Raw genomic sequence first — 25026 nt, 5'->3', positions numbered from 1 at the left:
TAGGCATATACCACTGCACTGGGCTACCTTCTATCTTGACTGATTAATTCAGTATTTTCCAGTACTCCAAACAACAATTCCTCCATACAAAATTTCTTTGGATGTGCTAAATTATTGAAAGTTTTGATTACTTTAATATTCAGATGTTTCCCTTCTCATAATTGTGTATGATGGCATCTTCCTATATAACTTGAACTTCCAGAAGTACACATTAAATATTTAACTATATTGGTTATGCAGCTTTTATCAGCCATATACTTATCTGTGGTGCTGGGAATCAAACCCAGGGCCTGTGCAAGGATTCTACTAGTGAGTTATCCCCCAGCCCCTGAAATGTTTTAAAATTGAAATGAGATTTTGTCTTAGTCTACTGGGGCAGAATGCCATAACAAAATGCCACAGGATGTGTGGCTTAAAGAAGAAAAAATTTAGTTTTCCATGGTCCTGGAGAGTAGGAGTCCAAGATCAAGGTGCCAGCAGGGCTGTGGTCTGGTGAGGGCTCACCCCACTGAGTGGCACCCTGCCACCTCTTCCCTGTGTGCTCATGTGGCCTGTCCTCTGCGCAAGCTCAGAGAGAGCTCACGCTAAGGAACCCAAGCTCTCTGGTACCTCTTCTTATAACAATAGCAGTCTTATCAGATCAGGGTCCTACTCCCATGACTTCATTTAACCTTAATATCTTCCTTATTCCAAATACAACCATACAGAAGTTAGTTTCAGTACGTAAATGATAGGATGAAACAATCAGTCCATACCAAATTTGCATGCCATGATAGTCATGCTTTTAAAGTGTACAGTTCAGTGGTTTTTAACATATTCACAAAATTGTACAATGTTCATCACCCCAGAAAGAAACCTTCTGCTCATTAGCAGTTATTGCCCTCTTCCCCCAACCTCTGGCAGTCACCAGTCTATTTTCTGTCTCTGGATTTGCCAATTCTGGACATCTCACGTAAATGGAATCACACAGTGTGTGACCTTAGTGCCTGACTTCCTTCACTTAATGCTTTCAAGAGCAACCCATGTTAAAGCATGAATATTCATTGTACAAATACAGCACATTTTGTTCATCTGTACATCAGTCAGTCGACATCTACTTTGAGGTTATTTATTATAGATAATGCTACTATGAACCTTCTTGTCTCAAAACTCGGCGCCAAGTTAGGTGACTCTGATTGCTTTCAAGGTTGTGTACATATGTTTTCAGATCTCTTGCGTATATACTAGTGGTAGAATTGCTGGGTCATATGGTAGCTTTATGTTCAACCCTTTAAGGAACTGTCAGACTGTTTTCAAAGTGATCAGCTGCATATTCTTGTTTTTTATTCAAGGCTTGTTTTTGTTTGGTTTTGTTTTACTTCTCTTTATTTTTTATGTTATTGTTTTTGTTGTTTGGTACTGGGGATTGAACCCAAGGGCACTTCACCATTGAGTCACATCCCCAGTTCTTTTTTGTTTTTTATTTTGAGACAGGGTTTCACTAAGTTTCTCAGGGCCTCCCTAAGTTGCTAAGACTGGCCTTGAATCTGCACTCCTCCTGTCTCAGCCTCCTGAGTTACTGAGATTACAGGTGTACCAGCAGCCCTGGCTATATTGTATTTTAATGTTACCATTGTTTTATTATATTTAAATTATAAGATGCCTCAAAATCTTCAAAGGATGAATTGAGTTGAGGTAAAAATATATTAACGATGCAGAAATTGCTGGAACCCCTTGTTTGCATTGCAAACAAAGGAAGAACTTGAAGGGAAGAACTGAGTTGACCCAAGGAAGAGTAAGGAATTTACTGTCTGGGAAGAGGATATGACTCACAGAGGGATGAGTGTAGATAACATTGCTGGGTTTATACAGAATAGGAAAGGTTACTTGTTATTTCTTTTTTCTTTTTCCTTTTCTTTTCTTTTCTTTTTTTTTTTTTTTTGTACCAGGGATTGAACCCAGGGGTGCTTAACCACTGAGCCACATTCCCAGCCCTTTTTATTTTTTATTTTGAGACAGGGTCTTGCTAAGTTGCTTAGAGCCTCTCTAAATTGCTGACCTTGAACTTGTGATCCTCCTGCCTCAGCCTCCTGAGTCGCTGGGATTACAGGTATGTGCCACTATGCCTGACAGGAAATCTTACTTTTGAATTAATCTGTAAGGTTTATGAAGAAGAAAGGGAAAGCCCCGAGCTGGAGAACATCTATTAATTTGATGAGATTCCTGAGCATTTTCTGGGAATCAGAGAAGTTCGTCCAGTAGGTCTCTTGGGTGGCACTGTACTTGCTATCACTCCATGTGTCAGGCACATGTGGGCAGTTTACATACGTGACATCAGTCCTCATAATCAGCTCCATGAAGCAGCACTTATCAAAGTCATTCTAGCAGGAACTTAGCATCAAGGGCCCCTGCTCTATCTACATGCCTGATGGAGGGCCCTCCTCTACCCATATCCTGACAGCTGCACTGCAGACTCATTTCTTAAGCTGGGTTTTGCTGCAGCTCTTGGTCATTCACGGAGGCACATGTCCTCCTGCCTCTGTGTGGAATGTGCCTAGTGGTGCCTGGGACCTATTACCAAACAAGGCCCTGATCCACATGGAGCGGGGCCTGGTCCTGTCTGAGTCATTCCCTTTTGGAAAGTGCTCAGAGTCAGGTGGAGTAGACAACTAGGGAGCAAAACTCTCTGTGGGTTATTCAGGCCCTCATCCTGACCAGGACAAGTCCTTTGGCTCAAATGTCAGAGTTTCACTCCCAGGAGACACTCAGAGGCCCAACCAGACCAAGACCAGCCAGGTTTTGCACTAGGAACAAAAACCTATATGACAGAAAGAAGAACAGGGATCCCCAGTTAGCAGAGCCAGGAATCACACTGTCCTGTCTCACTGCCAGGTGGAACGTTTGTGGCAACTACAGTCCATGAGAGATCTGCAAGAATCAGGGTTCCTCTCTTGGTGCAATTGGGCTGGTTGACCTCCAGCTGAGTCAGAGACTATTTTCAGGAAGGATAATTGGAAATCCTTACTTTTGAAAGGCCAGCACAGCCTCACCAATTTCCCTGCATGTCTCCACTAGAATCTGACTTGAAGGACTGCTGTATAAGACTAAAGTTTTGTCCCAAGTGATTTTTTTCTTTTCTTTTCTTTTATTCTTTTCCTTTTTTTTTTTTTTTTTTTTTTTTTTTTTTTTTTTTTGGTACTGGGATTTGAACTCAGGGGTACTTAACCACTGAGCCACATCCCCAGACCTATTTTGTATTTTATTTAGAGACAGGGTCTTGCTGAGTTGCTTTGGGCCTCACCAAATTGTTGAGGCTGGTTTTGAATTCATGATCCTCTTGCCTCAGCCTCCAGAGCTGCTGGGATTGTGCCACTGCACCTGGCTCCAGGTGATTTTTTTCTTGGTAGCTAGACCAGTATCTGTAGTTCAAATAGATATGGCTTAAATCCTAGCTGTACCACTTATCATGAGTGTAAAAACTGAGGCAATTGGCTTTAATTCCTTTTTAATTCTCAGCTGATCCTGTGTACAATATGAGTTGCCTTAGTTCTTACATAATTGTTGTGAAGAGTCAAAGATAATATATGCAACACTTATCCTGGAACCTGGCTGAAAATACCTATTCAAAAAAAAAAAAAAATCTAGCTGTGACATTGATGATAACGTTGATCATGTGTAAGGAAGGGTGACTGGCCAAAGGATCACCGAAGACACTGCCAGTAGGACCTACTTGGGTTTATATCCATGTGGTTCCATAGAAAAACAAAGAGGTAGTGTTGCAAAGCTTCTGTCCCCCCAGGGGTACTCTGCAGAGTTATAACAACTCTGTTCTGGCCTGAGACCCAAGCTTAAAGAGGGAGATTACCCAGGTCCCAGTGGTATAACATCTCTTTTCTTATCAAGGTTTTGAAGGTAGAAAGGGGCTCCATTAGCCTCACTATTCAACAAGATTCTCACTCGGTTTTATACTCCCCACACCCTCCACAATCAAATCCTCTGCTGCTTTATTTCTGAATTTCTGCCTAGAAATAGAGAACCCTCTGTTCATTTTCATACCATAATCACAACCAAAGCATTTCGGAACTAGGGCACAGTAGGAAGGTGGTTCATAAAGTAAGAAAAGATCTGGCAATCACGATAATGATCCTTGAAGAAGTCAGGCCCCATCCTCAGACATGAGCTTATGGGCTGAGAAATGCCTGGGTGGTTAGGCCCAGGGTCTACAAGGTGGGAAGCACCAGTCTCTATGCGTCTGGCTTTTAAAGTAGTTGCTCAAGATAGAACCACTGAGGCAGGTGACTCAGTTCTGATAAGTGAGGGGAATGAATGGGACGGGATGGGACAGGTAGGCATGGGGCTGGGAGACCCGTAGCAAATGCTTCTCTGGAATTCATTCTTTAGCCTGTGCTAGGGCCACATAAATGTGGTTAAGAAAATCTCTCTTGAGAGCCAAACTAAATGTTCTTTGAATTATCTGTGCTTTATTTTCTGGGCGACTTCTTCCCTGTAGTGTGGGCAAATCCCAAACGAAAGGAAGAGCTGTTGCTATTGGCTAGATCTCTGCCCATGAGGCAGAGGAACAGGAGTGGACTTGAGCTCTGTGACAAGGAGCGTGTGCTTAAACTCCTCATTTCAAGCCAAGAACTCCGAAAACCAGGCAACAACTCTGGAAGAATTGGCACTAAGTGGTCCCCTGTAGTGCTGTGCAGAGCAGTGGCCCATGATTTCCAGCCATTCCTGTCCCAGATAGTGCCCAACACCATGAGATCTTGGGCCTTTATACTGTTATGGGAAAGCTCTGTCCTTCACTGGGTGTGTGCCCAGCTCCAGGGCTGCCACCTGTAGGGACAGCAGAAAACTCCTTTTTTGTTCTCAGCCTGAGAGGACTGTATCTGCCTTGGGGCTGATCTCTAGGCTCAAGGTGGCCCCAGGGGGAAGTCAGCCCTGGTACTGGGGGCCTGCTCCGTACATCTTCAGAGCCAGCTCCTGTTTATCATTTCTCAATGCTGGAACGTGGAGAAGGGGGTCTTAGCAGGTAGGAAACTGTGAGCCCTCCACTGTTTCCCCTTGGGCCAATGTGTGTTTACTTAAGGTTAAGAAACATGGGACAGGCTAGCTACACCCACGCAGCCCCTCAGAAGAACCACCCTGTCTTGGACAGGAAGTTCTCTCTGCTTCTCTGAGTCTCTTACTGTGAATATGCAGTATTCTCAGAGGAGATTACCTCCTGGGGGTGGGCAAGACAGTCCTACGACATGAAATGGCCTTTAAAAACACAAATCTAGCTGAGCATGGTGGTGCACAACTGTAATCCCAGCTACTCAGAGGCTTAGGCAGGAGGATCTCAAGTTCAACTCCAGTCTGGACAATTTAGTGAGAATCTGTTTCAAAATACAAAAGTAACAAGGGGCTAGGAATGTAGTTCAGTGGTGGTCCACTTGCCGGGCAAGCACCAGGCCCTGGGTTCAATCCCTTTTACACATACTGCAAATGCAAATCAACGGTTCCTTTAAAATTTTCAGGGAAACCCATTTTTCCCTAAGTAGATACATCTTGGATCCCCTCCCACCTTCCCCCACCCTGACCACTCCTGCTCTGGGCCTTGAACAAATGCCTTTTCCTTGTTCTAAGCGGTCATGGTTTGAACTCCAAGGTCCAGATAATGACATACAAGGCAAATCTTCAAGTGAGTTAAAATGCTAACACTCCTCCCTTATTTTGAACAGGAACTGAAATTCTTGGCAAGTCAATTCGTATTATATTCTCCACATTGGGCGTGTGCACATTTTTTGCCGTGGGCTACATGGTGCTGCCACTGTTTGCTTACTTCATCAGAGACTGGCGGATGCTGCTGCTGGCACTGACGATGCCCGGGGTGCTGTGTGTTCCCCTGTGGTGGTGAGTGTGATTCGCTTGTTCCCAGTCAGGCCCACTGCAACTTGAGGAGGTCGCCTTCAAGTCCACACCTGGAGAGTTTAGGCCTCTGGACTGCTGGGTTTCAATTATTCCCTATCCTACAAAGCCCTGTTCTGGGGAATTCTGATCCCCTCCCAAGGTCTCTGGGCTCTAGTCTATTGCTGGTCGAGGTTGTTGGTGGAGATAGTATTGTTGGGTTTGTTGTTGTTGTTGTTGTTTAAATATTTTTAAGTAGTTGATGGACCTTTATTTATTTATTTACTTACTTACGTACTTATATGTGGTGCTGAGAATTGAACCCAGTGCCTCATGCATGCTATTCAAGCGCTCCACCACTGATGCTTTGTCTCTCTAGAAAGTCTCTTTCTTGGACTGGGCTTGTAGCTCAGTAGTAGAGCGCTTGTCTAGCACATGTGAGGCACTGGATTTGAACCTCAGCACCACAAAAATAAATAAAATAAAGGTATTGTGTCCATCTACAACTAAAATTTTTTAAAAGAAAATAGAAAATCTCTTTCTCCTTTCAACTGCAGTACAGTGAGTCTTCTGTATTCATGTGTTCTGCACCCATGAACAGAGGATTTTTTTTTTGTAAAATGCATCTGTACTGAATATGTGCAGACCTTTTTCTTGTCCTATTCCCTAAACTATACAACATAACAGCTATTTACACTGCATTTTATTGTATCAGATTTTAAAGGGCTGGAGATAGCTCAGTGGTAGGGCACATACTTAGCATGCACAAGACCCTGGGTTCAATTCCCAGCACCCAAGTAAATAAATTAAATAAATAAATATTATATTAGGTACTATAAGTAACCTAGAGGGGATTTAAGATATATAGGAGGGAGGTGCATAGTTTATATGCAAATAGTATACTATTTTATATAAAGGACTTGAAGTCTTAGAATTTTTATATCTGCAAGGGTCCTGGAAACAATGCCCCCAGATACCAAGAAATATGTAATTTATGATGATTGGCATCTAAGGTGCACCTACTTATCTACTTTGTCTTGAAGATGGAAGCATTACTTTTGTTTAAAGAGAAGTTAAAGAAGTATTCTCGACCGCCGGCCACTTCACCCTCCTGGCCCAACTTGAAACATTTCCCCTTGGCGCTCACGGGTAGGGGATGCTCTTTCGAGTTACCCTGTCCCTGGGCGGGATTCCACAGCACCTTGGAGCCCCTAAAAATGCGCAAGCCCCTAAAAACACTTCTCGGGACAATGGCGGAGCCGGTGAGGAGGGGAGCGCCTAGGCATCCCTTCCAAATAAATTACCCCGACTTGTCAACAGACATGTGCCATTGGAGTTGGAACCCTACACGTTGCCCAGGCCCGATTTTCTGCATATCTCATTAAAACGCTGTCCTCTGAAAAAAAAAAAAAAAAAAAAAAAAGAAGTATTCTCTTCTCCCACAATTCTTAATTCTTCTTCTCCACCACTAGAGATTGAACTCAGGACTTTGTGCATCTTAGGCAAGTACTACACTACTGAGCTACCCCCTCCCCTTCACCCTCCCCTACAGTTAATGGGAATAACAAAGTGGGGGAGATTCTAGCTTCAATCGTACCTAATATGATTCACACTGGAAGATCTGAGGGGAAAGAACAGTTAACAATGACAGAATAAGGTCCCAGCCATACTCCCTTCTTTGGATGTCCCATTTCTTTGCTTTTCATATTTAAATAAGAAGAAAGAGGATTTCTTCCATTGGTCTCTCTCTCTCTCTCTCTCTCTCTCTCTCTCTCTCTCTCTCTCTCTCTCTCTCTCTTCTCTCTCCTCTCTCTCTCTCTCTCTCTCTCTCTCTCTCTCTCTCTCTCTCCTTATTGGTTTGTTTCATTAATCAAAGCAAAGATTCCAGTAGTAACTGCTTGGTTTCTACCTGGTTGTACAACTGCTTACACAATTATGTAATAAATGTTTCTTGATAATTTTTTGGAATTCACAGTTTAGACAAAACCTCATTATTGTCCTGTCATATGCTGCCCTGGGAAGTTATCCAGAAGGTCTATCTTGCTGCGGCTTTTAGGCAACCATAGGGGTTGACAGCCCACTTTGACCTTGCCTGGCCAGGTGGCTCAGGTTGTACCACTCCATGGTACTGTCTTCTTATGACCTCTGAGGCTGCTGGACTTTAACAGCACCAATTTTGGGCATGAGGTGGATGTGTATGGGGAATGGGGGTTGCAGGAGCGAGTAATATATGGAGTGAGAATTTTTTCCCTTAATTCTCTGGAATTTGAGAAGAGATTTTCTTTAAAGGCCAGATATGACTCTTATTTATTTGTAAGTTTCCTCTGGAACCCAGTCTGAGGGTCAGTAAACGAGGGGAGGCTATTATCTATACAATTCTGCCTCCAAGGAAAGCACCCAGATTGGCAAGAGCAGAGCCATTTTCTGAAATGAGAGTCATCATCCTCAGCATCACACCCTTGGTCCTTCTTTCCACAGTCCCCTTGCTAACTGAATCTATTGAAAAATGTTGGTGACCAGAGCTCTCATGACAAGGTTATTTTCTGCCTCTTCAGATAAATTCTTTCAATAATCTGTGTTCCTTGGCTCTCGTTACCATTTTGATCTAAGAGATCAGTACTTTCAAAATCTGTTATAATATACTTTATTATTGTATGATGCTGGGGGGGGGGAGGGAGAGAAGAGAGAAGAGAGAGAGAGAGAGAGAGAGAGAGAGAGAGAGAGAGAGAGAGAGATTGAGAGAGAGCACAATAGAAGGATTCTGATGGCCCATAGAGATGAGTAGATCTTTCATCAGGACCTCATACCTCAGCAGAAGCTCTTGGTCAGACCCCCAGAGTTTTCAGTAGAGAAGACCCATTCCACACAAACCCACCTCACTCTGCCCTGAGGGGAGTTCTTTAGTCCATGCCCATGGTTGGTCCACGAGTGCTCCTGGCTGTGGGCACACTGTACCAGGGACAAGACTACCTCAGATAGAGGGCAGCCAGGGGCCAGCACTAATGAGCTGAGTGCTCATTCTGAAGGTTTTATATTATCTTAAAGTCTTTTCATTTTCCTCTAAAACCAAAACAGCTTTCTTCTGAACATCTAGTCCTTGAGGGTTAGACTTCTTTAAAGCGATGTTCATTAGCTAGTAGGCTGAGATGAGGAGGGAATGCTTCAGGCTCTTCTGTACCCTGCTGCCTGATCAGAATGTGACAGACAATGTCCCATCTCTGTTTAATCCAAAGTAAATCTACAGAGAGACTAGAGTGTACGACCTCATTTTGCACTCTATTAACTTTGGAAATGATCTCTAGACTAGAGGTTTTGTGCATTAAAAATCAAAGCAATTTAAAAGCAAAGATTCCAGTGGCCCTATGTTGCTGGAGTTTTAAGGTAAAGCCCCAGCTCTGTAGGACCCCAAAGACTAGGTTCTGCCACTATACCAAGATGCCAATCAAAGAGAAAAGCAGTTGTGAAGGTAAGAAAAGAACTTTAGGACTGGGGAGATAGCTCAGCTGGTAGAGTGCTTGCCTCACAAGCACAAGGCCCTGAGTTCGATTCTCAGTACTGCCAAAGGAAAAAAAAAAAAAAAAGAACTTCAATCAGTGTAACTATACCACAAAGACAAGGGGTCCAGCCTCATCCTCAGGGGTACTGATAAGAGCTTCTGGATTATATAAGTATGTATAGTCAAGCAGTATGGATTAAACTGCAATCTGGTTGATCATTATCTCAGGTTTGATCAGGAGGGGACTTGTCAGCTGGTGGCAATAAGAAAGTTGCTGTTGCCTGGGGTCAGGGGTAGTTTCAACTCATCGCAAGATGTTGTTCAATCAGCCCTGTTGTTTCTAAAATCCCAGACTCTGAGAATGATATAGAGCAAAGGAGACAGATGCAAAATGGAGGCAGAGGTGCCAAGTTTTTATTCTAATTTTAGTTACCCATTGGACATTTGCAGACTCAAGTGAAGAGTCACTGTTTTCAGCAAAAGCAGCCTCGAAGTCCTTGTTGCAAGTTCAATGGGATGAATTGGGAGTCAAACGTACACAGAATCACTGAAGGTGGTTTGGGACTTTGTGTTTTCTTTTGGGTACTGAGGATTGAACCCAGGAGTGCAGGAGTGCTTTACCTCTAAGCTATGTCCCCAGTCCCTTTTACATTTTATTTTGAGACAGGGTCTTGCTAAATTGTTGAAGCTGGCCTGAAATTTGCAATCTTACCGCTCAGTTTCCTGAGTACTGGGATTACAGGTGTGTGCCACCATGCCTGGCTGTTGGGGATTTTTTTTTAATGGCCCAAATTCCCTTTTAAAGGTTTGGCATAAAGTGGCCACAGGTGTGTGTGTGGCATAGCAGGTGGGAATGGGGTGGGGAAAGAGGCCCTGGATGAAAAGTAGGAAGTCTTGGCAATTTCGGCTGACTAAATATTAGGCATCGGAGGCAGCCTGTAGAAAGGAAGGATACTTCTTTGTTTTTCATTGGTGTGTTATAATTATACACAATAGTGGGAATTCCTCATACCATATTCAATATGCACAGAAAATAATTTGACCAATCTCATTCCCCAGGACCCTCCCTCTCCCTCCCCACCTCCCTCCATCATCCACCTGCTTAGTCTATGATCTCCCTTACATTATTGTTGTGGCTGTTTTCATTAGTGCATTATAATTATATACATGCAGGATTCATTGTGGTATATTTGTACATGGATATAGCATAATTTGGTGGATTTCATTCCCCAGTCCTTCCCCATGTCCTGCTCTCCTCCCTCCCTCTCAATTCCCTTCCTCTACTCTATTGGCAGAAGGCAGGATATTTCTAAGCATAAACTAATTAGGGAAAGATACTTCTCAGAAGTCAAGGTGTCCATGAAATACATAGTGGCCTTGTAGTTAGAACTCTAATTTTGTGTAACCACCAACCTGTGTGACTATTTATATTAAAATTAATTAAAAGTAAATAGAGTTACACTTTCATCCCTTCAATCACACTAGTTATATTAACTCAATACACGGTTAGTGGCTTTTGTATGAGACAGCACAGATAGAGGACGTTCAGGACATTTTCTAGACTGCACAGCTCTAATGACTGGAGGTCACTGACAACATCATCACAAGTTCCTACAGGGACCAACTTAGAGCATATTCTGAAAAATGCAAACTGGGCTCATTTTCCAACCCATGTGCTGAGTAGGCTGGAGAAGGAGGTGGTCATTGGCCATTTGATACATTGCAGTTTTGCTCTCAGCTAATTCCCAGGGCAGCTTTAGGGTCTATTAATTAGAGGAGACCTTTGTACCTGCTACTTGTAATTTATTTTCTAGGATAACTAAGTACTGACACTTAGGTTAGGAAAACAAGATCCTGCAGGAGAATGCCTAAGAGAATCTGAGAAACAAAAGTTAGGAAAGGACAGAGTCTTATATTTGAAGCTGTGTTTGAACATCAGTTATCAATGTTTATGGACTATTTAATTTTTTAAAATTATGTTTTTAGATATTGGGGGAAAAAAAAAAAAGGAAAGAAAATATGGGGGCGGGGCTCATCTCCAAAAACTGGTTGGGGTACTCTGGCTGACCTGGAAACCTGCTGCAAGTCATAGGGACAGCCAGTAGGTGGTGCCAGTGCCCTCAACTTCCCCTCTAAATACAGGAAATAATTCAAAAAGATATTCTCTCTTGGGGCACTTGCAGTCCAGTGGCTGTTTCCTTAGAGCTAGATTGGTTATTGAATTTTAGATGGCCTCCTGCAACCCCTGGCTTAAACATAGTCACAATTTAGGTTATTCCTTATGGTCTGGTCCTGGTCTCAAGCACAACTGATGATCAACCTGCAGTTCAATCAAAAGTTTAAAACTTGAAGGTGCTTTTATTTATTTCTAAGATCCAATGGAAATCTTACAAAGGTTCCCTCCGAGTAGTCTTTAAAAAGACAAATTGATTAGTACATATTGTCTACACTAATTGATATGTCACACTGTACCCCAGAAATATGTATGATTACTATGTGTCAATTAGAAACCAAAATATAACCAATGCACAGTGGTGCATGCCCATAATCCCAGCAACTTGGGATAGGAGGATCACAAGTTCAAAGTCAGCCTTAGCAACCCTGTCTCAAAATAAAAAATAAAAAGGACTGGGGAAGTGACTCAATAGTAGAAAACCTCTGGATTTAATCCCCAGTACCAAAATAAATCAATCAATTTTTAAAAAAAAATTTTTTTTAAAGAAGACAAACTAGAATTTTATAAAATTAAATGATCCAAGGGAATTTAATCCCCAGTACCAAAATAAATCAATCAATTTTTTAAAAAAAATTTTTTAAAGAAGACAAACTAGAATTTTATGAAATTAAATGATCCAAGGGAAGTTTATGGCTAATATCAAATCCTGCTGTTGTGAAAGAGCATAAACTATTAAAAATGACTTCTAGGTTTATTCCTGAATCTCCCCGTTGGCTGATATCCCAGAGAAGATTTAAAGAGGCTGAAGATATCATCCAAAGAGCTGCAAAAATGAACAATATAGTTGCCCCAGCTGTGATATTTGATCCTGCAGAGGTAAGCATTTGCAGATGTTTCCTCTTAAAATCAGCTCTGCATTCTTGATCTTATGGAATTTCATTTAATTCAGTATTTGTTAAGTGTCCACTATGAGCCAGGTACTGTACTAGCCATAAGGAACACAATTATGATTACATTCTGGGATAAAATCCAGCTGGGCATGGTGATCTTCACCTGGATCCCAGCCACTGTGGAGGCTGAAGCAGGAGGGTCTCAAGTCCAGGCATTTGGGGTCAGTCTGGGCAACATAACAAGAACTTGTCTCTTAAATTTAAAAAAAAAAAAAAAAAAAAAAATTCACCTGAAAGAGCCATTTAAAAATTCATGACAGTAGTTGGGGATGTAACTCTGTGTTAGAGTGCTTGCCTAGCATGTTTTAGGCCCTGGTTTCAATCCGCAACAACAAACAAGTATTAAGTGCAAGTAATATAAGTAAATTGCTTAGCAAGTAGTTCCCCTTGTTTTGCAAGTTTGTCTCCAATGTTTTGTTGGCATCACTCCAAACCATTGGCATAGCTATGTGCTGATGATTTTTAAATGTCCAGATTAAGTAGAGAAAATGTGTTTGAAGGCTAGTCCACCCTGGGCTCTCCACTGTGACCTGAGTCTTACCAAAATCTATTGAGGAAGCTATATATGTTTTAGTCTAGCTGTGTGTCATGTCTAAGGCCATAAGATCTGAGAGCACAGGCTCAGGATTCATACCACCCTCTGCCCCGAAAGGCAGGTTGGCTACAAGGAAAAGATGATACTCCATGGAAGCAGTCATGCATCTTGATAGTGAGGACATGCTATGCATCATGCTGTGCTGGCCCTCAGAGGAAACAAGAAAAATAAGAATAGAATTAAATTAAAATAGAATGTCATTAAGAAAGCAAGAGAATTCCATGAAAGGAAAATGATAAGAGAGTGGACCCTGTGCTAACAGTACAGAGAAAGAGAGCAGGGTGGCCCAAGGATCGAAGAAGCGGGTCCAGGGCAGGAGGACAGCAGGATGCACTGAGTTGAATAGAGAAGATGGGCAGTGCATTCCTGGCTAGGAGAAGGATCAGATACTCTCAGGACACCTGAGAGGGCTATGGTGGCTGCTGCAGAGGTACGCCTGTCCTGCACTAAGATCAGCTCTACTGGCTACCCCAGGAAGCCGAACTCTGGAGGACAGTGGCCCTGCCAGTGCTCCACCAGGGGGCTTCCTCTGTCCCTGGCTGACAGGACCTTTCCCAAAAGCAGATATTCTGGTCATGGCTTAATTACAGTAGCCATGAACCCAAGCTCTCAGATTAAGACCTTTTACCCTTCAAATTAAGTCCTTTTCCAGACTTAATCACCTTAACTGGATACAAAAATAGCATGGGAAGTGTCTAACACTTCTGCTTCTCAGTGCTGTGTAGTTATTGATATTTATGCCTGATTCCTATCTTCCATAAATTTACAGACTAATTGCTAAGAGATAGATGAAATCATCATCAAATAGATATGTAAAAATAGCTATATATTTATGGACAAATAAGAACAAAGTCCTGTGTTCAGATTCGGATTGAGTCTCATTTCTTCCTGACATGACACACATCTAGTCTGCACTAGACAAGTCACTGAGGGAAAGGGAGCTTGTGCCCTCCCAAGACCCTGTTATCTCCCCTGTTCATTGTCCTGTAGGATCCTCTTTAGGAGAACCTTCAGAGGCCATTCAAAATGATGATGAAGACCCTATTAGATGCCAAGCAGTATATTCAAGTTATGCAGATGCTCATACTCCCCATATTGCTAGTAGGTACTACTATTAGCCCCACTTTTCAGGAGAGGAAACTGAGGCACAGAGAAATTAAGTGATTTACCTGGAATCAGACAGCTCTTAGGTTAGGATTTGCAACCTACATCTCTCTCTGGTGTCAAAGTGCATGCTCTATAAGCTGTGCTTTTTTACTTCATGTTAAGGGCAATAGCATTAGCTTGGAAAACAATCTTGAACTTCCCTGGTTTCTGAAGAAGAACCTTCAACTGACTCACATGCCCAATCCTGAGACTCTGGGTGGCTCAATCCAGGCCAGCGACAATCACTGGATACAAAAATATTTCCAAATCTGGCTACTCAGCACAGTCACCCAAGAGGTTTTAAATATACAGTTTGCCAGGCTTCTGATTTCCATGAAAGAATCATAGTAAGCAGGCCCAGGGTGGGACCTGGCAATCTGCATATTGATTGATTGGTTGATTGATTGATTGATTGCAGTGCTGAGGATCAAACCCAGGGCCTCACACATGCTAGGGAAGCACTGTACCGCTGACAGCATCCCTGGCCCTGGGAGTCTGCATTTTACCAAGGACCCTGTGGAAGTAACAAGTGCTGCCTCAGGCCTCGCCCACAGGTCTTGTCTTTGTGTGGCACCCCAAAACCTCCAGGAGGACTTCCAGTTCCCATTAGTTTATGCAGTGGCTTTGTTTTGATGTAATAACTACGTCATACTACTAGGGGCATGTTCTCCAAATAGCACAGGGAAGAAAAGGCAGTGTGTCTGTGAGCTATGTCAGTGTCCGAGCTCCTGGAAAAAAGGGTACTGACATTTGGGGAGCACCTGCTACAAAGGCAGGCCTGGCACTCTCACTTTTCCCAATAGAAACTCCTTCCTCAGTCTAAACTGCACACCCACCATAGGACCACAAGATCTCCTACTTATTCCCAAGAGATCCCCCGCATCAGAGCCTTATAAATTTTATTTTAGCTTCAATTCTAACCAACTTGGTTATATAAATTCACAACTCATGACAAGTTAATATTAGCAAATTAAAATGAAAAGAATGAAGACTATTGACAGCAGTAAGAAATTACCACTAACCACTGATGGCTAGCAACTTTTCTTCAATGGTGTAGCAACAATAACAATAGAATTAATATGATATAGTTAAATTTTACTGGGCATTTACTACAGTTCAAGTATCATGCTAGGCTTTTTATATACGATCTTATTTCATCTTCTTAATGCCCAGTTCATGTACCCATTTTACAGAAAAGTAAACTGAGGCTCCGAGAAGATAAATTGTAACTTGCCTAAGGACTCCCCAACCAGAGTCTGTTCTGATGTTAAGAGATAACAACTAGAAAGGTATCAGAAAGCAGATGTGACCTCCAGGTGGTCGTGGCCACATGGCCTTCCCACTCAATAGGCTATAAGGATTACAGATCAATGTCATAAAGGCCATCTACTGTGATGACCATGAGACTATGAGTCATGGAAAGGCTGTGTAAGAAGTCAGACTGTGATAAGGAGACGGTGGGCTACAATTACATATTTTGAAGGCCTCTGTCTACAAAGGGCTGCAAACATTTTAAAGTGTTGGAGTAGCATCATAGATGCAAAATCACTTATTTCCCCCTGAAAATTTGTGAGCATATTCAAGAGTCATATGCTTAAGTTTTTCCTATGCATCATGACAAAAGGTACTTCCTTACTACTTTCCAATTTCATGGTTATTTGTATTATTTTAGCTACAGGAGCTAAACTCCTTGAAGCAGGAGAAAGCTTACATTCTGGACCTGTTCAGGACCTGGAACATTGCCATAATAACCATTATGTCTTTGCTTTTGTGGTAAGTAGTAAGTGACCTGGAAACGCAGTCATACAGCACCTAAGTATGCACCTGATTTTCATTAATTCAGGGAAACATGGCAAGGCCTGGGTTTCCCTGAGGGAAAATAAAAATTATAGATTTCTAAGTTATTTGGAAATTCTTCAGTTTAATGCATGGAACTAGTTATAGGGACCAATATTAAGTCTGTAGTACTGGGGTGCACAAGGAAAGGGCTCCCTTCCCTCCTAATGTTAAGGGATTAAGACTAATGATGTCCCTGGAGCCTGAAACAGAGATGCTTCCTGATACTGAACAGGAAGTGAGCAGTGAGGTAAGAATGAGCTGGATCCCCACTATCTGGATTAGAGTCTTGACCAGCTTCTCACACTTACCAGTGGCAAACCAATGAGTAGTTTTAAGGCACAGGAATAATGAATTGACTTTGAAGAATAGATTTGATAAAGTATCTTCCAAGAACAAGGAAGTAAAAAAGAACCTGCCTACCCACAATGGTGTCATCAAAAATTTAAAAAACAAAAGGATCAGAACTGGTAGGTTCAGGCTGAAGCTGGTCTATTTTTAGAGTCATCCTATTCGGCAGTCCATTAATTCAGAGCTTTTGCCTCTAAATTAAGCAAAGTGTCCCAGGCACATGGCCTTGCTTGCTATGTTCTGACATCTGCTGTGTCCTTAATGCAAGCATATCTCGGGCAGTGGTGCTATGGAGCTGATAACCAACAAGTCGCTCTCCCATCTGAGTCGCTCTTATTCCTAAAAGAAATTACTAAGATGCTCAGGGCAAGGAAGTTGAATTTTTTGTTTTGTTTTGGATTTGTCCTTGTGCTACTCAGCTTGGCCTAGTATGTACAAAGAGATCCAACAGTGTTCCTGAAAACATTCTTCAGATAACCTCTGCTCTTCAGACCTGTTAATGATAAGCACTTTTATCCACAAGGGAGTCTGCACTGTTAAATACTGGTCTCTGGAGACTAGCGCTGTCCCATAGAACTTTCTGCAATGATGGAAATGTTTTATATTTGTGTTGTTCAACAGGGTAGCCACAAGTCACATATGGTTATGGAGAGCTTGAAGTGTGACTGATGGAACTGAATTTGTAATTCAATTTCAATTTATTTATTTTTTAATTATTTTTTTTAATTTTTTTAATTTTAATTTATTTAGACTTAAATAGCCACATGTGGCTAGTGGCTTCATATAAGACTGCAAGATCCAGACAATTTCTGCCTCTTTTGTTTTTCTGTCCTGGGGATCTAACCTAGGGCCTATCATATGCTAGGCAAGTGCTCTACCACTGAGCTGCATACCCAGCCCTGCTCTAAACTACCTCTGGACCATCACAAAATTTTAGAGTGATTCAGGTTATCTGTTTGCCATTTTTACTTTTTATCTTTTCTCTTTCAGGATGCTAACCTCAGTGGGCTACTTTGGTCTGTCTCTCAATGTTCCTAATTTACATGGAGATGCCTACCTGAACTGTTTCCTCTCTGCGCTGATTGAAGTCCCAGCTTACATTGCAGCCTGGCTGCTGCTGAGAACGCTACCCAGGCGTTATATCATAGCTGGGGTACTGTTCTGGGGAGGAGGTGTGCTCCTCTTGATTCAACTGGTGCCTGCAGGTAAGAAATTAACCCAGGTGAACAGCTTCCCAGAACAGCCCATTGACTAGGCCCTTCTGAGCCATTGCTCCTTGATAACATCATAGACCATTCATGGGTCAATTAGCCAAGGTAATAGCCAACAACTGTGCAGTTTTTTTGCATTCAAAACAACTACCCTCAAACAGGAAAGTTGGCTTTGTGGAATCAGAAACCATTGGTTTCTGATTATTCTGATTATTCTGGTTATTCTCCCAGTCATTCTCTTCATACAAAGACCAAACTCCCAAACCTCTTTCTTTGAGTCACTCTCTTGATTCCTAATTTCTTGGTTCCTAATTTCTTTTTTCTTTTTTCTAGAAGTGTATGTTTGAGTGTTATAACCACATGCTGGTTCCACTATAAATTTAGCAATTTTATGGTCTAAATCTTTAGGTAACTAGCACATACAGGGCACATGCTTACCTTCTCCTCTTATGTCTAGATGGCTCATATTATAAAAATGTTAAGTCAGTAAATTATTGAGGGCTGGAGTTGTAACTCAGTGGTAGAGCACTTGCCTTGCATGTCTGAGGAACTGGGTTCAATCCTTAGCACCACATAAGAATAAATAAATAAAATAAAGGTATTGTGTCCATTTACAACTAAAAAAAAATGTTAAAAATAATGTTATTGATACATAGTAATATATGTAGAAATATATTTCTTAATATAAGAAACAGGATGGAAATGATCTGCCTTTCTCTCTAAAGATTAAGCTTGACTATTTTACATGCTAACAACTTGCCATGAAACTGTTGTCACAAACAAAAGACAAGTGGACAAAGGTCACTGGATACCTTAATGATCTAGAATAACAGTGGAGCAAAGTACAGAGCCATCTCTCCATCTTGATCTTGGTTGGACATTTGAAGAGAAAGCGTTATTTGGTAACGCTTGATCTTTTGTTTTTAAATTATTTTTTCATTTTTACAGACTGCATTTTAATTCATTGTGTACAAATGGGGTACATCTTTTTGTTTCTATGATTGTGCACAAGGTAGATTCATACCATTCACGTAATCATAAATGTACATAGGGTATTGAACTTAATGAAAATATTCCCTTTAGAGTATAAAGGACATAAAAAGCAATGAGTTAGTATTGCTTCTAAAGCTCCCGTGTTTACAATGGGTCTCTTTTCCAGATTACTACTTTGTGTCCATTGGACTGGTGATGCTGGGGAAATTTGGGGTCACCTCTGCTTTCTCCATGCTCTATGTCTTCACTGCAGAGCTCTACCCAACCATGGTCAGGAACATGGCCGTGGGTGTCACCTCCATGGCCTCCAGGGTGGGCAGCATCATCGCTCCTTACTTTGTTTACCTCGGTGAGATGCGACTTGTTGGTTTGTTCTTTCTTTAGTTTTAAAAATAAAAGTAGTAGATTTTCATTTTCAAAAATTCAAGCATAAAAACACTGGAAAAAGTACAAGTTCACCTCTTCTCTCCCAGTTCCCCAAATGGCCCTCCAAGTAGCCAATACTATTTCAGGTGATTTTGTGAACAACCATTCAGACATTTGATTTTGCAAAGAACACATGCGTGCACACATGTATTCACATATACATATGTATTTGTTTTTAGCACCAAAAAAATCATGACTTTTAAACTTGACATTGTATCAGAATATCCTTTCAAATGGACATATAATACTCCTTTACCTTCCTTTTAGTAAATACTGTGTATATATGTCTTAACTTATATAAACTATGTCTATATGTTTAGATTTGACTTAGTCAATGGATGGACATTTAGGCCCTTTCCAGGATTTTGCTATCACAGATTGAGCCTTTCTAATCTGAATAGTCCAAAGTCTAAAATGCTCCAAATTCTAAAACTTTCTGAGCACCAGTGCTTGGATTTTGGGACATTTCAGATTTCAGATTTTCAAATTAGGGATGTTCAACTGGTGAAGTCTATTCCAAAATAAAAAAAAAAAAATTTTAAAAACCCTGAAACACTTCTGGTCCCAAGCATTTTGGATAAGGGATGCTCACCCTATACAAAGTAACACTGCAGTGAACATTCCCCTGTGCTTCTACATCCTTCGTTCATTTCTTTAATATATTTGGATTCATAGAAGTAATCTTGCTGGAGCAATGCCATTTTAAAATTTCATAGATATTGCCAAATTTAACTCTAAATATTGTGCCAATAAACCTAACTATCAGTAGATGAGAGTGGTTGTTCCCCCATACCTTCAGCACCAATGGGGACTATACAATTTTTAAATCATTGGTAGTCTGATATATGAAATATTGACATCACTTGATTTCATTTTTATTTCTTTAATTTTAAATGTTGTTGAGCATTTTTTTCATCTATTTATTGACCCTTCCATTTGTTTTTCAATGAACTGACTGCTCATGTCTCTTGCCCATTTTTTTTTTGAGAGTTTATTTTCTTCTGAATTTGTGTGAGCTCTTTGCAATGGAAGGAAATTAGCCTTCTGTATATACGTTGTATGCATTTTTACCAGTTTATTATTTGCATTTTGACTTTATGATTTTTTTGCAATGCAGGAAATTTTAGTTTTTATATAATCAAATAAATCAATCCAGAATAGCACCACAGAGGGGCTTTAGTAGTATGTTCTTTGGAATATAGGATGTGGCATCCCAAGCCTTGTCTTAAGAACTCTGCTGGTGAGATATATGGATATTCCTCCTAATTCTTCCTAATCATCCTTCAAGTTACTTACTGACTCAAAATACAAACAAGCATACCTACACCCCAAAGACCTAATTTCTCAGAAAATGTACACACTCTAAATCATTGGAGAAAAAGAAACATTTGCCTAACTTAAACATGCTCTGCACAGCTGCTCTGAACCACTCATGAGATAGCTTGTCATACAAAGTGGTGCCATTTCTCCTTTGTTCTTCCCTATAATTTCATGCTATGCTCAGATGGTCCAGTGGTAGGTCACTGGTACATAAGAAACAAAGCCCAAGAAAGAGCTTTCAACTCCACAGTGTTACTCCTATTAACAACACAGAGACCTTAGAGAAACCTTGGGATTAATGTTTTTCTTGTTTTAAGTCAAATAAAATATTATATGTTCATAGATGTGTTGTTCCACCTATGCAGAAGAGAAGTGAGAACAGGATTCATTACTCTCCTGTCCTAGCAAAATCCCATAAAGAAGAGGTGGATTGATTGTTCCAGCCACATATAAAACTCAGACATGTAAATGCTATAAAAAGAAACTAAATCTAGATACAGTGCCTTCACAGAATGTACCCATTTATCATTTATTATTTTAAATTAAATGATTAAATTATATTAAATTAAATATATTACTATTACTAATAAATTAAATATATTACTTAGTTTTGTTTCTTTTTTAATCATCTCATGGAGTCAGACATGGTAGCACACACCTATAATCCCAGCTATTCTGGAGAGTGAGGCAAGAGAGTCACAAGTCTGAGGTCAGTTTGGGCAACTTAGTGAGAACTTGTCTCAAAATAAAGTAAAAAGGGATGGGGAGACAGGTTTGTGGCAGAGAACTTGCCTAGCATGAGTAAGGCCCTGGGTTTAATCTACAATACCACCACCAAAAATAATAAATAAGTAAATAAAAGGTTCATGACTCTGTGGATCTCACCTTCCACTGCAGCCTACTGGTTTGAGCAAAAACAAGGTCATACCAGACTTGTGATGGCCAGAACCTCTTCCTAAAACCTACTGGTCAACCTTTCCTCTAGATGTCCTCCCACTCTCCATTTCTAATTACTTCTACCTTAAAAGAAGAACTTTGGTAAGCAAAGATTTCTATCAAAGGAACATCTACTATGCATGATTAACCAGTGACTTGGAAGACAGGAAAGACTTAAAAACCTTACAATAATGCAAAATCAAGTAGGTAAATGATTACAAAATTGCATCTGCCAGGAAGAAACTGTAATGTTTGCTGACTTTTTTTCTTTTGAAAATGTTTATATTTAAAAAACTGCTCTCATTTCTACTGTTTGCCACCTTCCTAAAATGATTCTTAACAGCATCCAGGGAATCTCTGTATCTAATTGACATTTTTGTGTTTGGTTCTTTACAGGTGCCTACAACAGAGTTCTGCCCTATATCCTCATGGGAAGCTTGACTGTCTTGATTGGAATTGTCACCCTTTTCTTCCCTGAAAGTTTTGGAGAGGCTCTACCAGAGACCTTAGAGCAGATGCAGAAAGTGAAAGGGTAAGTGGAACTTAACCAAATGACAGGAAGAATGAACATATGAGAATAGCTAGGAGGATTCTGAAAACAAAGAGTTTTAAGTAAAGGCCAACTTGGTCGGATAATAAAGCATATTGTTACGCTGTGGTAATGGTACAGTAATAGAAACCAAGGGAGTAGGTAGAGTTCAGAATAAAACCCAAGAAAATCAGAGAATTCAGTGTGTGACAAAAAGCAGCAATTCAGAATCAATGGGGGAAAGCTAGATTATTCGATGAAAGTTGTTAGGACATTCACCTAGACATTCTGAATAAAAATAAAAAGGTTGAAGTCTAACAAATACATCAAGAGAAATTCCAAAAAGATGTTTAAAAAATGGGCCTAAAAATGTGAAATCATAAATGTACTAGAAGAAGACATATTTTAAAAAATATTTTTGTGGTGCTGGGGTTGTGGCTGAGTGGTAGAGTGTTTGCCTAGCACATGTGAGGCCCTGGGATGGATCCTCAGCACCACATAAAAATAAGTAAATAAAGGTATCATGTACATCTACAACTAAAAATATTTTTAAAACGATTTTTGTGTGTGTGATGCTGGGATTTTAACCGAAAGAATCACACATGCTAGGCAAGCACTCTATCACTGACCCACAACCCCAACCTGGAAAACATGAATATTTTTATAACCCTTATGAAAGATCTGTCTTTCTAAGCATAATATGAAAAATCAAAGAGCCTTAAGGGGCCAGATGCAGTAGCATGCACCTGTAATCCAAGCTACTCAGAAGGCTGAAGCAGGAAGATCACAATTTCAAGGCCAACCCTGGGAACTTAGTGAGAACCTGCCTCAAAAATAAAAAATATATTTGAAAAACAATGGGAGGGTAAGGGATGTAATTCAATGGTAGTGTGCCGCAGATTCAAACCCCAGTACTACCAAAAAAAAGGCTATAAATTGCAATACAAAAATATAGACATTAGGTTAATATACAAAAAGTTCTTACTAATCACTGGAAAAAAGACAACTTGGTAGGAAAACCGGTAAAGGACACAAACAGGCGGTTAACAAAAGGTGGTGACACCCCTGTAGTCCCAGCTATTCAGGAGGCTGAAGCAGGAACATCATGAGTTTGAACTCAGCCTGGGCAACATAGGGAGACGCTGTCTCAAAAACAAAACAAGGTGATGAAATTGAAGCATTCAATGTGCACATGAAAAAATTTATTTGTCCACATTAATAAATGCAAAATAAAACAGTTTGATATTATATTTTGACTATGAGATTATAAGAGGGGTTTTCTTCTATCAACCAATTCTGACACTTCTCCATGGGTTGTCCTAAAATTCAGTACAGCTCTGACACTACTTAAAGTCAGTGTCAAACTCCACAGGTTTTAGGGTTGTCACAATATTGCTTTCACTTCAGATGCAAACCACAAGTTACCTACTTAGCTACAAAGTCTGGGGTTCCTATTGACTCCCCTCCTTGGGTTTGTTAGAATAATTCTCAGATTTTAGGATAATACCTTATTTACTTTTAGAAGTTTATGATAAAGAATGCAATGAGCGTCCAGATCAAGTGATAGGACCAGGTCTGGAAGGGTCCTGAATGCAGGAGATTTGGGCTCTGTGGAACTCAGAGGTACTATTCTCCTGGCACATGAATAGCAATCCAGAAGTTCTCTGAACCCTATTGTTTAGCAGTTTCCACAAAAGTTTCATCACATTAGCTTGATAGATTATTATTAACTCTATCTCCAGTGACTCTCCTCTCCTCAGAGGTTGAAAGAGCAGAGCTGAAAGTTCCCGACTCCTGAATCAAGGTGTGGTCTTTCTGGTGACCAGCCCACATGTGAAGCTAGCTAAGGGCCCTGCCAAGAGTTGTCTCAGGGAAACAAAAGTCATAATTATCACCCCTATCCCTCAGGAAATTACAAGAGATTTAGTATTTAGGAGCTCTGTGTCAGGAACCAGAGATAAAGACCAAACACCTTTCTATGATACCACAGTTGGGCAAACATTTAAAAGATTAATGGTATGCTGGAGAAGTTTAGATTCTAAGGTAAATCTGCCTGGTTCCAAATTCCACATCTGCTGCATAAATTTGAGCAAATCATTGAAGTTTCCTTAAATTCTGCATTCCTGGCTATTGTATGGGAATGTTTCACATGGCTGTTTTGAGGTTATATAAGATAAAGCGTTTTCAGTGTCTATCATCAAGATAAATCTATATATAAAAGGATTCTGATCCCTGAAGGGACAAGTACAGCAAAAGTACCCATTTTTAGTAAGTTTTTTAAAAATCATAACTACTTCAATGTCAACTTTAATTGTCAAGAATTTCATGTTAACCCTTCTACCTTTCCTCAGGAAAATCTTGAAAGAGTTTAAATTCTGAGTTTTATGCTTAATTAAGAAAATAGCCCAAGATGTCCAAAATCAAGAACTAGATCTATGCTTATGAGGTTATTCAATTTTAGTTCAAATATTTGGTCAATAATTGAAGAAATGTTTTTCAGTGTCAGTTCAGCTTTTTGAGGAAGATCTTGAATTTTTAATTTTCTTTAGCAGCTGTTTTATTTTCAGGTTCAGATCTTGGAGGAAATCAAGAAACTCCATAGAGAGAGAAGAAAATCCCAAGGTTCTAATAACTGCATTCTGATGAAACTTATATTGCATCTGAAAAACAGATGCACACATGAGACTCTGTGAAGAAACCATAGCCTTCTCTGATGGAATGGACTGACAGTAACAATCAACACTAAAATGGACCCTGCTATGAAGAATGCTTGTCCTAGTAAATGCTGGACCACTCTTCCAGAGAGTCTCCTTGTTTTTAAACACAAACATTTCTAGAGGCTCTTTCTTACTAATTCAATGAAATAGGTTTGTAAGAATTTTTTTTTAATGAGGCAGTCAAGGACTGGTAAAATCCATATAAGTGACAACCCTCATTTCTGAACATACAAGTATTATCCAAATAAAAAAAATCGTATTAACACAACTATTAGTGGACAACAGTGTGTATGCATGTGAACATGTAAAAATATATTCTTATTTGTTCATGAGTTTTTACACGGTTTGAATGTGAACCAGCAAATTCAAAGATACAGTTGTTTTTGAAGTGAACTCATATAGTGCCATAACCAAATGATTATATAGTCTGCAGACTCTGAATCCTTGCAGATGACATGCACTACATAGTTATA

At 40.4% G+C, this 25026-nt stretch overlaps 1 protein-coding gene across 2 annotated transcripts in view; it reads left to right on the top strand.

The window, feature by feature from the left end:
- Slc22a4 (solute carrier family 22 member 4) overlaps positions 1-24802 on the top strand; it is a 47418-nt gene extending 22616 nt beyond the window's left edge. Inside the window, exons 4-10 of one of the 2 annotated variants that reach the window (XM_047555803.1) lie at positions 5706-5877; positions 12293-12419; positions 15907-16007; positions 17412-17626; positions 18879-18974; positions 21704-21839; positions 24404-24802. In XM_047555803.1, the coding sequence (XP_047411759.1) occupies positions 5706-5877; positions 12293-12419; positions 15907-16007; positions 17412-17626; positions 18879-18974; positions 21704-21839; positions 24404-24479 (923 nt within the window). In that variant the 3' untranslated portion in view covers positions 24480-24802. Of the gene's footprint in view, positions 1-5705; positions 5878-12292; positions 12420-15906; positions 16008-17411; positions 17627-18791; positions 18975-21703; positions 21840-24403 lie in introns of both variants that reach the window. The other variant, XM_047555802.1, reaches the window with a different exon arrangement.
- The last annotated feature ends 224 nt before the right edge of the window (positions 24803-25026 follow it).

This window comes from Sciurus carolinensis, chromosome 6 (assembly GCF_902686445.1).
Source record: "Sciurus carolinensis chromosome 6, mSciCar1.2, whole genome shotgun sequence".
Classification (NCBI taxonomy): domain Eukaryota; kingdom Metazoa; phylum Chordata; class Mammalia; order Rodentia; family Sciuridae; genus Sciurus; species Sciurus carolinensis.
Note: the sequence above shows the minus strand (reverse complement) of the source record. Positions and strands in the feature narration are given on the sequence as shown.